This window comes from Lepisma saccharinum, chromosome 1, assembly GCF_977018435.1.
Source record: "Lepisma saccharinum chromosome 1, izLepSacc3.1, whole genome shotgun sequence".
Lineage (NCBI taxonomy): Eukaryota > Metazoa > Arthropoda > Insecta > Zygentoma > Lepismatidae > Lepisma > Lepisma saccharinum.
Genome location: NC_139229.1, coordinates 81890284 through 81909708, shown reverse-complemented (window position 1 = coordinate 81909708; position 19425 = coordinate 81890284). Strand labels below are relative to the sequence as shown.

Sequence of the window (19425 nt, the reverse complement as noted above, 5' to 3'; positions counted from 1 at the left end):
ACTTTGCGATGTTTCTTCTTGTGTTACGCATGCTATTTATTTATTAATTTTATTTTACTTTTCTTTCCAAATTAATGTCATTTCGTGACTGCAAATCACTCCACAAATATAACTGTTTTCATCAATTCACGTACCGCCTTTCAAGACAAACAAATCTACATAACATATTCCAAAAACTAACAAAGCCGCATTACTTTCATAAGAAAATTAGCACCTGGGTCGATCGCACTGCCATCTACTTGTCATCGTCTCGGGGAAACAGTTTCTTGGGTCGTTTTCCACACTACGTTATCAAGGCGCTGTAGTTCGGTGGTGCTGACAGTGAAAATGGAAATTGAAAATTAGCTCTAATTTTCATTTTACACAGAGTGGTTAAAAATAAGGGGGAAAATTGCACCAAGATAGGAAATCACTATTTTAAGTTGGCAACACCATACAAAATTTCATAGTCAGATTTTTTTCCCTACTGAAAATTCTATCTACTGTTTTCAGTTGATGAACTGTACCTAACGTTCTCTACTGTTTTCAGTAGCTCAACTGGGTCCCTGTTCTGCTGCAGCATACAGGAAAGCATCCATTCGCAATATTCGATATTTTTTTACAAAAGAATACCACTTAAATTCATAGTGCACATGCAAATTGAGATCTCGATAAGTGAAAATATATAATATTCATGAAATATATTCTGTGATTTAGTCACTATCAGTGAGTTTTTCCTAATCAACACGAACGTGCGTGCGCTTATGGAATCTAGTCTTCATTTGTTTCAGCATGAAGCTTTCCAGATTTCACCGAATTTGACACTATTTTTTGGTTCACCAGTCCGATGGACGCTGGTAAATTCTGGAAAGCACGGAATGTTAATAAGTTTTTCATTCCAGTCTCGCTATGTAGTTCAGACAACAAATGAACCTCACCCTGTTGCTGAAGTCATGAAGGACCCTCACTATGTTCTTCATCTCCTTTCCCGTTGGCGTCCATTGAAACACGAACTCCGGATGGAGCCACGGTCTGGTTTGGCGATGTTGCAGCAAGATACCGAACCTGCAATTGAGAAGAAAAGTAAAATGATATTTTTAGTTTTAATTTGCATATGGTTTGTTCTTCTTTCAGGTTACAAAGGGTTCACATTTATATAGAAAGAGAAGAAAAGAGACAAATTAATCTTTGCTACACTCAACAATTGTAATCTACAAATTTTCTTCTATGGTTGCATTGCTTCCATAGTAGAATTCTTTATCTTGTTGTCTACGGTTGTTACAAGCATAAAAAATTTTGGTTGTGACGTTTTAGGAGAATACACGCTCCCTTCATCAGTTTTTCGAGCAAAATATAATCCTCCCCGTTATTCTATTGAACTAGAGTGGCACTTCCACTAGTTCAAGAGGACAATTTTTCACAATCTTAATCAATGACTACACCAGAGAGTGAAGAGAAAACACCCCTAACAGACAGAAAAAAACAACTTCGTATTAAAAATTGAAAAATAAGATTTTTTCTGATAACCACGTATTTCTTATATAACATAGCAAACCTACAATACACCGTATATTGTAATTCTTTAGGGGTGTAAGGGGTGATCCTTTCGGAAAACACCCTAACACTCTTCGACGTAGTACACCCTGGACTGCTTTTTACAGACTAACGAGGTTGTCGCGTCTGGATCTACAGCCAGTGGAGATTTGTGTCGCCATGTGTGTTTATGATTGTTCCTATATTCATCTCATTTCATCACTATTCATTCACATATTTTCAATTAGCAAAAATTGGCAGAAAAACGAAGTAAAATAAATCATATCAATCAATCAGTAATAACAAAAAATGTTTTCTTCTAAGGCAATTTTTTTAACAACGGTAGAAGTTGTACTTAATTGCTTTCTGTTCAGACTATGAAAATATAAATAAAAAATGTTACATTTTGAAAAACGCAATATGCTGACCAAGGCAGTAATTTATTTTATTATAAAACATAAACTAAACGTAACGTTTCAACCTTCTAGCAAGGTCTTCTTCAGACTCTGCACCAAGTACAAATGTAACAAGATACAAAAAAAGGACGAATATACACAAACATTACTCCCCTCCAGATTATTAGAAAGTTGTTCTGGAACATTCTAGCAGGAGGCTTTCCCTTGTCAACTGTACTTTCACCTAAAAGGCTAAACATATTTTACTTCCATATAGAATTTGGTTGGACTCTTTATCTCATGCTCTTTTTCCTTCATTCTTCTTCGTTCTTCTCTCCTCTTTCTCTCTTGTCTTTTCCACTCTTTCTAACACCTTCTTCCATTATTTGTTTAACTTCAATCCCCCATTCCAGTTCATTGTGTCTTCTCCTTTCTTCTCTATTTTCTTGGCCTCCTTCCATTTTCTCACTAGTATTATCTTCTCCCTTCCCATCTGCTTAGCCTCATCCCACTCTATGTCATGTCCTGTTTCTCTCATGTGTTTAAATATCACATTTCTCTCTCTCTTAAGTCGTACATCATCCCTATGTTGTTTCAACCTGTCTTTCAGGAAGAAGGTGAACCACATTCTATATATGTTTAGCCTTTTAGGTGAAAGTACAGTTGACAAGGGAAAGCCTCCTGCTAGAATGTTCTAGAACAACTTTCTAATAATCTGGAGGGGAGTAATGTTTGTGTATATATATTCGTCCTGTTTTTGTATCTTGTGACATTTGTACTTGGTGCAGAGTCTGAAGAAGACCTTGCTAGAAGATTGAAACGTTACGTTTAGTTTATGTTTTATAATAAAATAAATTACTGCCTTGGTCAGCATATTGCGTTTTTTATATCATGGAAACAAGGCTTAATGGTGTTATATTTTGATTACATTTCATGTTTACATGTATAATTCTTCTAGTTTGTCTATTATATTTGTCCAGTGGCGTCACTAGGCCCTTTTTGGGGGACCTTCAGCCCCCCCCCCCCAATCCATCGATAAGCCCCCCAATTTTTAGCTATTATTACATACAGTATTCGAGAAAACATATTTGAACAATTGTTAATGAAGGAACATACCTCTAGATACATATTCTGGGAAAGAATCGTTTCGTTGTGACATAGTTGTTTTTTTTTAAAACCACGTTCTTACATCTGACACGCCATGTCTTTAGCTGGCAACAGTGCAAACGATCGTCGTCATTTGTTCTATTTTCACAACGGTTGCTACGCGAGGAAACGGTAGTGGTGCGTTTTGTGTTACGGATTTTGTGATATTGTGTGTTTGTTATCAAAGCTTTTTGTAACATTTACTTTGTTCTTACAACAATGGACAAATTTATTATTCGAAGTAAGCGCCTGAAATCTGAAGCTTTAAGCGAATGCAGCACAGTCACAGATTGTCTCGATGAAGATAAGGTACCTGCTTCAACTGCACTAGCTGAATCGGAAACATGTCCTCCCACTCCAAGTTCATCTACAAAAGAAGTCGAGAGTTTCATCACTTCAGATTTAGGCAGTGAAAGCGAAGGACCTAAACAGCCGTTTCTTTCCAACCATGACGTCTCTGTTTATTTTCATTGAGCTTCTGTCCATAACAGAAATTCTCAATAACAAGTTGCAGTCACCAAGCCTTGATATTGCGGAGGCAATTGCAGGTGTTAATGCAGTGCTTGACACTTTACGCGGTATGCGAAATGAAGAATATTTTAACTCTGTATACAAAGAGCCAGAGTCATTTGCGAAACAGAAGGTAACTCTCAATGAAACAAGTGTTGAATATTATTCAAAAGTTCACAAACGTATTCACACATTACCATCATCACTGAAAGACCACGTTGTAAATGAAACCCTGGGGCACAAAACTTATACCGATAAATCTGAATTCTGCGGACTTTTTTACGCTATCATTGATCGAATGATAAATGAGCTGGAAAGTCGTTTCAAAGATAAAGCAACTTCCAGTGTTCTGGTTGGAATTCAGCGTATGTCACCTTCTTTACTTACAACAAATTTTGACTTGTTTTTGAACCCTCAATTCTTGAGTGGTTTTTGTGAATATTTTCAATTACAAGTGCCGATCGCTGAAATCATGGTTGCAAAAAATTACCTAAAGAACTTGACATACACCATCACATCCATAGTATACATTTAACATTTAATGAACGCCATTCCAAAAGACATGTTTCCGAACTTATGCAGAATGTTGCAAATTGCAGTGACAATTCCTGTGACATCAGCATCGTGTCAGAGGAGTTTTAGCTGTTTGAAGAGAATCAAGACATTTTTGCGTAATAGTATGGGCCAAGACAGACTTTCCTCACTTGCAATACTGGCCATAGAAAAGGAAGACTGTCATGAATTGTGTGTGGATTGTGTTATTAATAATTTTGCAAGAAATTCGAACCGCAGAGTACAGCTGATACATAAAGACATAGTTCACCAGCATTAGAAAAACAGGACAAGAATATCCATCTGTTTTAATTAGATGATTCCACCAACAAAATATAATACTATTATTAAAAATTAATGCAGTAAGTCTATGTTTGTTTTAATTCCTTATGTTTGTTATGTATATTATTGTCTTATTAATCACTTTGCTATTTTCAAACATTAAAAATATTTACAATAGTAGTAAGTCATGTATCTGGTGGCAGACCCTCCAAAGCAGATGGCCTAGCGACGCCACTGTATTTGTCCCATTCGAGAGTTATCCCTATTGAGAAGAAAACAGTTTGTGTATATTAATATAATATCATATAATGTTTGTTATAAATTGCTCTAAGTTCACAATTAGTAGAAATTATTAGAAGCTGACTGTACATACCTGTAAATGGCTGAGACATATTCTGACCGAGAATTCTTCTGCGCGTTGACCTTCGTTCCCATCGCTGACTCTGTGCAATAAAATACAGTCAGGTTAAGTGAATATCTTACCAGTATGTTCTATTATACAAGGGATAGTCAAATGAAAACTTTAATTTGTTTTTGTTTATCATCTAGTTCATTTCTGTATGTAGTGTTGCACAAGTTTGCTGCATTTTAGCACACGCATATTGCTGATCTGCATATATTTTGAAATTTGAGTTAGTGCCTGTATACCTTAAGGAGAATAAGTCTTTGGGGTCCACGTGTAGTCACTTATTGAAGGCCTATCCACCCATCTGCCTGCGAACTGAGGCCATTGTCGAGTTTGTTTCTCCATTAGTAAACTTGCTGGTGCGGTAAGATAATTTTCATTTGCCGAGAAATTTCTGTAAGTTTTAGGCTGACAGAGGGCAAAAAATCTTCACTGGTACAACAAGCGTGTATAAGACGGACCATCTTCAAAATAACAAAAATGGCGTTTTGAAGCTCACTTGATTAGTGTTACAGCCTTGAGGTCGATTTGTAAATAACAGTTGCATGGTCGCCTTGTAATCAAGGAGTCCAGGGTTAGATACCCGGTGGAAGCACAAGTGGTTCGTATCCCACTTTGAACTGTAGATCCAGTCCCGATTAGCCTTACTGTGCATAAAGTTGACTCAAAACACAGAAAGTTTGTTCTCGTATATCCTCTTTAAGCACTGGTAGACTGATCAGGACTCCATTTAGAATTAAAAATGGTACCCGAACTACTCAAACGTGGATTCAACACTGGACACCTTGTGTCGAGGAAAACAAAACAAAAGTAACAAGACAATATATTTTCTCAATTCAAACAAAATTGAAAAGTTTAGGAAAATAAAGCTATCCGCTGTGCATTTCGCTCTGCCATGGAGACACATAGTAAAGTGTAAATAATTTGAGGTGGCCAGGGTGGCAACCACCCCGATTCTAAAGTTATGAGGAAAATATAGAAATAATTCACTTATAACCTCTGTACTTGTAGTGTTTGATCATTGAAAATTTAAGTGTCAATCTAAGTGCATTTTTTAACATGTATGGAACATCATAAATATGCACTCAAACAAAAATGCTAATATACACTGTCTATGTCCATTATATTCTTCATTCACTAAACTGAGCTCTCTAGCCTTCTTAATCCCGAAGGCGTATGGCTACAGCAACATAAGCTTTCCATCTGTCCCTATCCTGGGCTGTGGAGGCACATAGTGGTTCGGATCCCACTTTAAACTGTAGGTCCAGTCCCGATTAGCCTTTCTGTGTATAAAGTGGACTTAAAACAACAAATCAATCAATCAATCAATCCTGGGCAACATCGATTCAATGTTTTCCATTCTTACCGATTTCCTTCAGGTCCATCTCAACATTATCCCTCCATCTTCGTCTTGGCCTTCCTACAGGTCTCTTATCAACAGGTTTCCAAACATTCTTTCCTCTCCCATGCGTTTCACATGGCCTGCCCATCTAAGTCTTCTTGATTTAGTTATTCTAATAATATCTGTGCATGAATACATATTATTCAGTTCTAAATTATGTAACCTTCTCCACTCACCTGTCTCCTCGTCCCTTTTAGGTGCAAATGTTTTTCTAATACATGTAGCATTTATGATAATTAACATTAATAAGTATTCTTCATTCAAATGATCATTATGTATTTCAACGTTCACTAAGAATATTCAGCATTTTTTAACATTAAAAGAAGATTGAGGGACAAGAAACATAGAAGTGGATGAAATGTTAATAATATAATTAAAATTCAGTGGACATCGAGTTCCTGGTGCCCTTTTAAAATTTCAGGGGTCACGTTTTCGTTAGGAAGAAGATACCGCATATGTTGAATGAAATGAGACAGAGAAAGGACCATGGGTGGTTCGTGGATGTTCTGCTTGGATGACTCACCGCATATGACATCGAGTGTGCAAAGAGTGATGTAAGGGAAAATGTTGAACTGTGCCTTGCCGACCTCCTTCCACAGCCTCTGAACCAGAATTTGGCAGTTTTCATTGAAGACCTCCACAAACTGTTCCAGGATCCTGAAGTGGAAGGCGGGTGTCAGGATCTTCCTGTGGGCGTGCCACTTCGGACCTGAAAAATCAAGTTAGTCACTACTGCTGAATTTTAGAGAGAGCCATAACAGATGACCAAACTTTGCAACATCCTGTAGTTTTTTTCTTATTTGACACTTTTTATTAAAAGACCTTAAGTCCACTTTTGATCAGATAGGCTAATCAGGACTGGACCTACAGTTTAAAGTGCGATCCGAAACACTATGTGCCTCTATCAAACCCAGTGCCCCTTGATTATAAGGTGACAGCGTTACCACTAAGCCAAGTGTGCATGACACTTTTCAGAATTGTCAGATCCGGAATTATAAAAACAATGAGAAGTCTACATACACAAAGTATAACATATGTATTGTACGTACTTTGTGAAAACAACAGACATATAACGTGAAAATAATCTATGATAGTAACTCGCAATATTTACTGTCTTGTCGAAGCCACAGTTCATAAACGACACTCTTTTTCACGTGTTTCTTACACCTCGGTACAATCAGCAAGGAGGCTGGAAGGAACTACCTTATCAGCCTTTTTTTACCGCCTGACGGATTTCAGGTAGCGGCTGCTGCTGAAAGAAAATCAGAAGGTTTCTACATTTACTTCCCCTTCCCTCGTCTCCAACCTGCTGACATGTTAAAAAGACAAAGTTGCCACAGGGGGACAAAACACCGTCAAGAGATTGAGTCGTATAAAGACAGAATAGTTGAAAGTCAAATTTCCGAAGCAGAGGATCACCGGGAGATAGCATCGTCAAAAGACATCATCGGACACAGGGTCACAATAAGAATGTTGCCGAAGAATAGATTCTCTGATGGGAAGGGTTGCCCAAAGATGGCATTGTCTTTCAGTGCACGTACTCGTCTCTTTTCTGATGCCTGTTCTTTAGCAACCATGTCTTTTATCGCCCATGCCCATCAGTAACAATGTATTTTAGCTACAATGTCCCTTATCATCCATATCCTTTAGCAAAAATTTCCTTTAGTGACAGTGTTCTTTATCGTCTATGTCCTTTAGCTACAATGTCACGTCCATGTCATTTAGCTACAATGTCCTTTAGCAATAATACTCTTTAGCGAAAATGTCCTTTAGCTAAAATGTCCTTAAAGCGTCCTGTACACGAGCAAATTTATCATGAACAAGTGGTTGAATTGAACGCAATTGAAAGTCGTTGAACAGTGTTCCCATTGGAAATCTTGAATGGTCTGAAAATGCTAATGTACACGATCAAAGAAAAATTGGACAAGTTCACATTTAACCAAAACGTGGCAGTGTGTACGTACGGCATGAAAATGAATAAATAGACTGGCTATTAACCGTAACAAAGATAATTTTATTTCCAAAGGAAGAAGTAGGGACATATTATAATCTCGGAAGAATTGTGTTGTTGATGTATTTTCTCGAGTCCGCTTTAGACGGAAGAATTTCATTTAACATTTTTGCTAGCATAAATGCTAAGTAAATGCTATAAAACAGTACTTTACATTTACACGAAAACATTTCATTTCATGGAACATTTCGGTTAGCTTTTGCGAATACAGCACGAATGGCACATCGAGTTACACCATCTATGGTGAGTGCACCGTGTTTACAATAGAAAAACTAAAATATTCTTGCATCCGTGTAGAGTAAACGCTTTAATTTAATCAGCGCCATTCTTTTGTACCTAAAACCATTTAATACGATGTCACGGTATCTAGTGACATGTGAAACGCAGTTCGATATAAATTATTTTTTGTTTATTGATTCATTTTATGCACAAACATGAAAGTGTGAGGTTTGATTTATTTTGTGAATAAACTTGTATCCGAGCCAGACGTCGGGAGTTGGGGACGAGTTTTTCTTGAGTGACAGCCGCCGCCTAGAACATGACATATTTGCACCAACGCGGAGATAAGGAAAGATTATTTTCGCCGCTACCGGGCTCGAGTCGCAGCAGGCGTTCGAACCCATGTTCACGGATGACCAGGAAAACCAGCTGGAGCATAACTCTGCAAGGATCCAGGACGCGTCGCCGACCGCGCCTTTCAAGACAATGGACAGAGGTCATTTCTATCCCCTGAGAAAGCGAAGCCAAGCCACTAGAGCGTCCTGTTCAACGGAAGAATTCGAATCTCTTATATATATGCGGTGCTACCATCCCAAAAACAGTTTTCACCCGGATTTCATAGAGAGAGCAGCTCCGCGCTACACTCTCGCGTGATCATTGTTTTGTGTCCGTGAACTTTGTTTCCTTACGTACTGTGAGCGACTTGCGGATAGGGAGTTACCAGTGTGCGCCTTATTTTGGTGAAGATTACGCGGTGATTTGTTTTTGCCAAGCGTGGACTACATAAGGATGGAGGGCTAAAGAAGATAGAGAAAGGGGGGCGTCGCTTCCCTGACGCCTGCAACGACGCCGAAGCCAGTCAGACGACGCCGAAACCAAACACTGCCCAAAGCCCGAAGAACGCTTTCAGATCGACGTCCCAACCAAAGCCCGAAGGACGTTTCCAGAGAGAGATGATTTCAGATCGACGTCCCAACCAAAGCCCGAAGGACGTTTCCAGATCGACGTTCCAACCGAAGCTAGTTACCAGAGAAAGAGAGGGAAGGATGATACCAGAACGACGCCCAAACGAAGCCCGGCACCAGAGAGAGATGATTGCAGATCGACGTCCAATTGATGCCCGACACTAGAGATATCCCGAACCGGCGCGTGACCACGTACACCCGACGCTAGTGACAAGAGGAACGCCCGAGGTTCTGAGGAGGTGCAAGTACACCATATCGTCGCAATTATTCTTCGTCGCGATCGACCTCGGAGGACAATTTCGCCAAAAAGGAACCGTGTGCAAGTCCCGCGTCCAGGAGAGATGAAGGACCACGCCATGTAGCAGAGTCTGGTACAGTATACTTCAGAGGGTCTCATGTACATGTAAACGTGCGTCGTTAGTATCAACACCGTACAGTTAACGCCGAAGTCTCACTTATTCGCAAAGTTACTCAGGAAACCCCGAATCTAACCCCCGCGTCTGATAATTTTTGGTATTGTTATAAAAAAGGGTAATTTCATGTTCAGATGTTCTAATTTAATTGTCTGCATTCAGCGTTAGAAGCTCCATTTCATTTCTTTAATATTTAGTGTAAATTGTCAAAGTGTGCTACATGTCTTGTGTAACCGACCGCCCCGTCGCGCCATTTAATTTGTCAATGTTTGACTGATGAGTCCCTTTTAATTGTGGAAAGCGTAGTTGTTTTTATTGCAAGGTCGTGTGCGTGAAATAGTATTATTTGTTGCATAGTGGTTTTTGATGTAATTTTTGCTCGCGCCGACGATTCATTTGTGTATTTCCGGCAGCTGGAGCCAATTAAGTTTTTGCATCACTATGTAATTGAGTAGTTGTTCTCATTGGACGAGAGAGGCTTGTGTGTAATACCCCCGTCCGAGAAACTTGTAATGTCGTGCTTACGACTCGATGCACACGTTCATTCGAACGAAAGATTTAACCACGCCGACCCAATTGTCTTAGTTAACCGCTTTCCGAGGGCTGGCACTTAAGTTAATTTAAAAGAGCACAGGAGCTGGCAGACATATGCCCTAAATTCACATAAAGGTTTAAAAATTAAAAGGGATGATATGTTAATGAGATCCATGATTTGTATCCATACTTCACATGTAAAAATACCTCATGTGTGTGAAAGAGAGATAGAGTGAATGTTGTGAGAGTGAGGAGGCTTTGTAAACAGTTGTTGATTGCAATATTTTTTTGTTGTTACAATATATATTCACTTTTTACCGTTCGTCAGTGTTGTTATTTGACGTTTTCAGGTACCAGATATTATGTTATTAGTGTTTTATGATTGTTCGAATCTACATATCAAAGGTAAACAAAACAGTGTAACTTTTCAAGGTATTAATCTCCGCCTCGCAATAGTATGACAATAAACGACCGTCTCAGTACCGAACTTGAAAACCTGGACCGAGAGTCACGACCGGTCTTCCGTACGCATAACGACGTTTGGCCCCGTGCCGGGGTATGATTGACACGTCATTTCGGGGACCTTGAGTGCACTCGTTACAACGAAACCTTATATCTCTCGGCTGAATAGTTATCGTGTTTCAATATTGTAGGCACTGAGGTTAAGAAAAAATGTTTGAAAGCCTAGATTATCACGGTAAATCTATGGACCCATAGTTTAAAAAAGAAACTAAAAAATCATCTACTTGTAAGACAGTTAAGCACATAATCACGAGCAACTTTTCTGTTATAAATAAGTTATACCCATTGTAATAATTGGAACTCTGTTCATGTAATTTGTTATAACTATTAGCATTCTAAATTTCATAAATTTGCTTTTGTCTTTTCAATTTATTATTATTATTATTCAGCCTTTCTGTGCATAAAGTGGACTTAAAACACCAACTCAACCAATTTATTATTATTATTGCCATTGCTGTTTCATTCATTGTTCCAGCTAACTTTATATATGTAACATTATATGTACTAAAGATGAAAGCGACGAACATTAGATATCTATGTCCATTAGTTGATACATATAATCCTTTTTTCTTTCTTATTTCTATTCAATTTGTATTTTTATATTCAGTGTTCATCCAGCTTACATGTAATCAGGGTATGTTCATATATATTCCATTTGTACTTTAGTTTTACTTTACGTTGTGATAATCACTCAGACAAGGGTTTGTTGTAAGAGCGACCCTGGAGGCCGAAACACGCCCGCTCTAATATAGACGATTTTATTATTATCATTATTATTAAAAATGTAAAGTGATACATTGTATTGTGACCTAGAGGTCGCTTTTTGGTAATCGATTTCGATAGCATGTGCTCTGATTGGTCGACAGTCAGACTTGGGTCGCGTTAATTGGAACCAATCATAAATAGAAATTCTTTCACCGAACCTTGGATCAAATGAGAAAAATTACATTGTCTCTGACGTCATTTCCTTTTAAACGTTCAATTCAAGGACTTGTTCAGGATTTATTTCATCGTGTACAAGGTGCTTTAGAGACAATGCCCTTTAGCTACAATGTCATTTAGCTACAATGTTATTTAGCTACAATGTCCATTAGAGACAATGTTCTTTAGCTACAATGTTCTTTAGCTACAATGTCCATTAGCTACAATGTTCTTTAGCTACAATGTCCTTTAGCTACAATGTCCCTTAGTGACAATGTCCCTTAACTGCAATGTCCTTCAGCTATAATGTTCTTCAACAACAATGTCCTTTGGCGACAATGTCCTTTAGCTAAAATATCCTCTAGCGACAATGGACTTTAGCGACAATGTCCTTTAGAAACAATTTCATTTTGCTACAATGTCCTTTATCGCCCATGTCCTTTAGCGACAGTGTTCCTTAGCAAAATGTCCTTTAGCGACAGTGTTCCTTAGCAAAATGTCGTTTAGCGACAATGTCCTTTAGCTACAATCTCCTTTAGCTACAAAATCCTTTAGTTGCAATGTGTTTTAGAGACAATGTCCTTTAGCTACAATGTCCTTTAGCTACAATGTCCTTTAGAGACAATGCTCTTTAGCTACAATGTCCTTTAGAAACTATGTTCCTTAGCGACTGTGTTCTTCAGTAACAATGTCCATTAGCGACATTGTCCTTTATCGTCCTTGTTCTTCAGCAACAATGTCCTATAGCGCCCATATCTTTTCTGAGCGCTTTTAGTGCACATGTCTTTCAGGGTACCAGTACCTGTCTTAATTTGGCAGGTAAAGGGGTTGATGGCAGTGGCTACTCGCGGACTTTTTGGGATGTAGGAAGTTATGGTAAACAGACCGAGGAAAGTTTTTGAAAATGTGTTCAATTACACATGGGCGTCCGGAAGTTGGGGGCAAGGGGGGCGTTCCCCCCTGGAAAATGAAAGTCAACCAAAAATAATATATTTCACACATAATTTCATTTCAGCCACAATAATGTGTGTTAATTATTGCACGAAATGATAAATTCAAATTTAAGCAATGTGTTTTGAGGGAACAGCACTATTATTGGAGAAAATGTGCCTTGTTTGCCCCCCTGGAAAAAAATTCCTTCCTTGCCCCTCCCTGGAAAAAATCCTGCGGACGTCAATGGACATGTTTCGCCTGTACCTTGTATTAGCCATTGCATTTGTAATGTTAGCTGCAGGCCCTCCCTGTCTGTCATGTGTGGATTGAGAACAGCTATTCCAATACCAACCTCCTGATGAGAAAAGGTGCTGTTTCAAATCTTAAATTACGCAAAATGTATAAAATTATGCTAGAGTTTATTATTATTATTATTATTATTATTATTATACAATTATTATTAGTTAATTACTATTATTTTGTGATGACTGTAGAGGTTTTAAGTTCAATTTTATTTTGCTATTTTGTAGTTGTCAACTGCGTTATTGATTATTTATTGTAGTTAAGCAACATTAGGAATTTCGGCCATTCAATAAAATGTGTTTAGCATAGTGCTTCAAAAAAAAGTTGAAGAAAATTCCATAACTGGTAACAGAGTCCGTTTGTTTTATTTGTGACCTCCAACTCTCTCTACCGATTTCCTTTTATGAAATGTTCCTCACTTGTTAAATCGGGGAGGATAATGAAAAGATGAAAACAAGAGGATGGATCAGGGCCTGTAAAAGCTTGTCCCTTGGTCGCCATACTTTCTTTTGTTTGAAACAAGTCGGCTGAAGAAGTACAAACAAGATCTGGAGATTTTTTTTTAAAAAATAAATATTTTTCTCAAAATATCTTCATTAGAATTTAATTTCTTTGTTTCCCAGAGATGCTCGTTTATGAGATGATGCTGGATTTTACCATTATGCCAAACACAGAGTGCTAGGTTCCAATGAAGTTCAAATTTTACTAGGTTTAGAACCATTATGCTAGAGTTGGCATCACTGATGAGGAAACCACGGGAGCTTCCTCACGGACCGTATAACTGGGCTACCCCCCGCGTACCCCCGCCCTCCCTTGCACTGCCCCTCACCCATCTCCCTGTAGGATAACAAGAAAGGTTCTTCAGGGACAGGCAAAGACGGTCGTCTTTGGGCAACAGATCTGGAACGAGCGGGTGAAAGCTAGCACATTGACTCTTGGCAGTCGAGTACCGAACCTTGATTGCGCTCAAAATTTTATAACGCTCACTAAACTCTTAAAAAGTAGAAAACTGGAAATAAGTATAAATGAAACTGTAGGAAGTTCCTCACTTCTTACATGGAGAAATAGCCACTGGTTGTTGGATTACTTGGATTAGATTTCGTGCTCACCTGATCCCGTGATGAGACCTCTTCCAAGCCATGGTTCAATGAATTTGTAGTCTCTGCTTTTGTCTATGTGTTTCATGTTTCCCAATACAACCTGCGTATGAAACAATGAAAACAATTTTAGTAAATCCACAAAGTAAACAATCCTAGGTATTACAACAGTATTAATTTGCAGACATTGTACTGGATCTGGCATATGAAGAAAGCATGGTGATGTGATCGGATTGGAAAGTCAATTTTGATTTTCATATTATTTACTATCACATATTACATTATACAACTTCATCAAACTGATTCGAATACTCTGAAACATGCTAAAAGGAATTATTTTAATTATTAAACATTCTCTCAGAAAGGTTGTTAAGTAATAACATTGTCAGTAAATACTTTTCATCTATTGTATAATAAGACATTAATGTGCTTCCACAGAATTTATATGAACATAAGGATTCAATTGGGATAAATCTTAGTTTTGTATTACGCGCACACACATGGTAAAATACATTGCAACATGTTATAAGGCATATGGGAAAATGTGTGGTATGGCTCCACACATTCACAATCTTACCATAAAGAGGACCACTTTACGGCTGTCTTTGCTGCAGCTGGTCATTTATTAAAGACTTGCAAACCCCAAAGCCGATGTGTTATTCTATTTTGACATTTTCTTGAACAGTTTATTTTATACAAATAACATTCCCGGGGTGGGTGATCTAAGCTCATGATCTTTTCCGCCTTGTCTCCGCATAATGAAGCTCTGGCTCTGGCTGAAATAAATAGTACCTCGTGGGCAACCTAGTCTGGATAGTAAAGCAGGCAGAGCATGGTGTTGATTACATACAAAAATGGTTAAGATCGAGAATGTACGAGACCATACCTCCACATACCCCTGTGTGCTATAAGGTACAGTTCATTTTACCTTAACTAAAATGTGTACTACTAATACTATTATGTGAGGCATTAAAATGTAACATACCACCACAATGAGCCCAGATTATTTCTGGGGCATAATATACTACGTACACATAAACGTTCTAAAAGTGCATAAAAATCGACAAATAGCTCTTGATATAACAATGAACATAATATGCTGTGTTGGCAAATTATTTGTTACCCCATAATAAGAATCAGATTATTCATACTACCAAATATACTGTAAAAATGCTACGAAAACGATTGTGTTGATGAAAATCGATCATTTAATGAAAATTGCTTTAACATACCAAATAAAAATCTGTGTTCACGAAATAAAATAAAAATCTGTGCTCATTAATAGAAATAAAAATCTGTGCTCATTAATTGAAATTAAAAATCTGTACTCATTAATCAAATTAATAATACATGTCAATTAATCAAAATGTAAAAAGTTGCCCATTAAACAAAAGGAATATCTGTTTATTAAACATACAATGTGCAAAAGAATTCAGACTCTCGCTAATATTTACCTCTAAAAATGACTTAACCCTATCCCCCCTCAAATAATTGTGAAGACGTTGCTGGCAAAATACAAACATATGCCCTAACGAGGACGTCAGAAGTGCACCTGCAGTCGATTTGACCTTGTCCTCGAATTGGTTAAAATGAGAAAGCGCTCCTCAATTAGGCAGCTCCCATTCATCCTAAATCCTTGAGCTACCGCAGTATTTCAGCAACCTGAAAGCGCTATTTTAACAAATGTTTGGATTGTTGCGTCATCGCTTTCGTATCGCGCAATATTTAATAGACGTGAAGAACGGTAAGTTTCCACGTTTGTATGTGTGTGGGGGGGGAGGTTGTGTGTGTGGGGGGGGTTGTGTGTGTGTGTATAAATAAATAAATAAATAAATAAACAGTTGCATCAGCAGGAATTTCATATACGCTATAGTTGCAGTCCTTAATCGAACCCCAGTTCGGTATCTTTGACACGGTAGTCTATGGGCCAGAGAAGAATTCGGTATAATTTGGGGGGGGTACTAATTATCCTTCATGCCACAGTTATATGGGTGTGTAAGGATAGCAAAAAAACATGATTGCAATCTCAAAGTGGTAGCTAATAGAAATGGCGGCCAATCCAAGATGGCGCATGTTTAAAAAAAAGGACTATATCTCTGAAACCAATGGTCCGATTTCAATGTTCTTCATCTCAAATGAAAGCTTAAAATGTTGTCCTTGACCGCCATTTCTATGTGAGGTGATACATTGTTTACATCTCACTCGGCTACCATTGCAACTGCACTCGTGACCTAAAGGTCGCTTCTGATTGGTTATACTACGAGCAATGCTTCGGAAATAGAACCGATTCTATTCTTGAGAAATGCCATGAAATATGCCATGGCATATGAAATGCCATAAGATTTTTGACTTTACACGATAGAATTTTGGTCATGGCATAAATGCTAAGATAAATGCTGTGGAAAATGATTTCGTCCAAAACGAGTCTCTACTCTAAATGAAAAAAAAAAATCTCAAGTAACCCATGTGGTTGTGTAGTGATGATGGCCTCACAGAACAACATATTACCCAACAATGGACTCACCTCGAGGTCATCCGGAGCCAGAAGCACGACGTACCCATAAGGACCAATCCAGGAGCGGAATATGGGGCGATAGGTTTCTGCAACCCTGCACATCAACTTGAAGAAATCTGAAATACAGGGGCGAAAAGTCTTTTACAATCATGGTGATCTCTCAACAGTACATCCTTTTTTAAAAAATGAAACCTCACCGTCAGGAAATTTAGAGAGACAACCCTAATCATTGGAGGTATGTAAAGCCCTTTTGAACGATTTCAAGTACCTAGTTCAGGGGTTCCCAAACTGTTTCGTTTCACGATGGCCTTAGCGTTTCAAGATATTTCCGCGGCGCCCAAGTCAGAATGTAGGCCTATCTAACACTTGCAATGCTCTGTTATTGCGGTTAGGTTACTTGCCCTACGTTAAAAAATAAACATATATATTAAATTCAGAAACATTTTTACATGTAAAAAGTACTAAATAAGCACATATTTGGAACAATCAAATCATTGATTGAATTTCAGTTAAAATATTCTAACATTTCTCGGCGTAAACTTTGGGAACCACTGAAGTACTATACGTAGTTTTTTTTTTCAAATTGTCGTAAGACAGAGAATTCCGTTCCAAGTGACTTGCTTCAAGGTTGGCGAAATATTTCCAGGTAGACTCTGCTTCGGTCGTCATTTGCTGCCAAGTTGCTTCCTCTGTCTGTCTCTCTCTCTGTTTCTCTGTTCCACTCTCTTTAACTCCGTTCTTTATTCCTTCTTTCTCGCCCTTTTTATCTTTCTCTACCTTTTCCCTCTCCCATCCTTTCTTCCTCTGTTTCTATACTTTCTCTCCTTCTGTCCTAGGCCCTCTGTTACTCTCCCTCTTGCTTTATTACTTTGTTTATCTCTTTCTTTCCTTCTGTGCTTCTCCGCGTCTTTCTTCTTCTGTTTTTCTATGTTTCTTTCTTCTATCTTTCTTCGGTATCATTTGATTTTCATTTCTATCAATATATCTCATTCTTTCTATTCCTTCGTTTCCCTTTCTCACACATATCTCTCTTCTCTTTCTCGCTCTCTTATTCCTTTTCTGTTTCGTCTTCCTGAATTTGTCTGATTCTTCTTCATCTGTCTCTTTCTTCCCCTATTTCTATAGTCCTTGCTTTTCTTCTGTCTCTTATTGCTTGGTTTCTTTTTTTCCCTGGGTGTCATGCTGAAATATCAGATCAAGTTTTGCCACCTAATTGACCTCCAGAGCAATGTCGCCTTGTTGCATATGCATTACTTAAGAGGCTTATATTCACAATCGACCATCGCGTGCTGCGAGAGGAATTTGATTCAGCTGCCTCGAGGGGTCAACGTGACCGCTTAAACATGTTCCGGATTCGTGGCAGCAATTAGCATAATTACAATCAAATTACTCGTACATTGAAAGCAGAGATTTTTCCACCCAACAATTGTAATGCACAACTTAATATCTCTTACGATTTTCATTATATAAATTTTCAAAGTTTGGGTCGCGCGACTTTTGAAACACTCTGTAGTTATCGGAAAGGCATAACCACAGATTAGCACAACTATGATTGACGATAAATTAAGATAGACCAGTTCTTGTTGGTACACACGAGAAAAGTGCATGTGCCGAACTTGTTTCAATTAGCACCCATCGCACTTGGTGTAATACAGCCAATGGTGTAACGAGACACCCCAGACAGTACGGAACAACGCCAATTCTTCATTAACACCAAAACGAGTGTTTACATATCTGAGTATTTGGATTGATTGAGTTTGTGTTTTAAGTCCACTTTATGCACAGTATGGCTAATCGGGACTAGACCTACAGCTTAAAGTCAGATCTGAACCTCTATGAGCCTCCACCGGGTATCGAACCCGGGACCTCTTGATTGCAAGGCGATGACGTGACCACTACGCCATCGGGCAGGTCCATGAGTATTTGGAAGACCACATACGCTTGGTCCTACAACAGACAAGGTGCTACTTTGCAGCACACTTTTGACAGTGTAGTAACACAACAACAGTTACAAGAAGAGAAATTGGAAAATACTGACATATGATAGGTTTCGCCAATAGCATAGCGGTTAGTGTTCTCGCTTTCTAATGAAAATATTGCAGGCTCGATTGGACCTCTTTTCAACGGTCCACCTCTACATATTGGCGTAGTTAGAACAAACAATACTTATTGATCGTGATAAGTTCGTGGCGCAACATGACTTTCAGGATCTGTTCAAATAAAGTTTGCATTATTTGTCACATTGCGTTACAGTTTTTTCGTTGTAACTGCATATTTAAGACTATATTTCAGGCATTTTGCTCACAAAGAATTGAAGAAACACGACACTCCATAATTTGCTGTAGCACCGTCAAGCAGATATATTTATAAAAGCTTCCTCTCTTTTTTTTGTTCTTCGCCTTGTAATTAAGGGGTCCCGGGCTCGATACCCGGTGGAGACACATAGTGGTTCGGATCTCACTTTAAACTGTAGGCCCAGTCCCGATTAGCCTTACTGTGCATAAAGTGGACTTAAGACTCCAACTCAATCAATTAATCAATCAACTCTCCTGTTCTGAATGGTCAGAAGACTCGGTTTAAGTTAAAATTGTCCACGTTTTTCGAAATAACAGACTACGAATAATTGAAGGAAATTTTTTGATAATTTTGATGTGCACCTTCTGTATTTATGAACATAATTGCCGGTTGACGTAGAAAGACCTCTCTTTGCATATAAATTATAATTTGAGATAGTTTTAAGCAGAAAAGTATTGAACGAAAAAACTACCTCAAAATTATGGTAGATGA

General features: G+C 38.2%; 1 protein-coding gene across 1 annotated transcript in view; it reads right to left on the bottom strand.

Moving 5' to 3' along the window:
• The window catches only part of LOC145997015 (cytochrome P450 4C1-like), a 33187-nt gene extending 16437 nt beyond the window's left edge, over positions 1-16750 (bottom strand). The window contains exons 1-5 of the mRNA XM_083133637.1: positions 16648-16750; positions 14136-14226; positions 6729-6914; positions 4771-4840; positions 918-1044 (exon numbers count right to left, since the gene is read on the bottom strand). Of these exons, the coding sequence (XP_082989763.1) occupies positions 918-1044; positions 4771-4840; positions 6729-6914; positions 14136-14226; positions 16648-16740 (567 nt within the window). The 5' untranslated portion in view covers positions 16741-16750. The remainder of the gene's footprint in view (positions 1-917; positions 1045-4770; positions 4841-6728; positions 6915-14135; positions 14227-16647) is intronic.
• Between the last annotated feature and the right edge of the window lie 2675 nt (positions 16751-19425).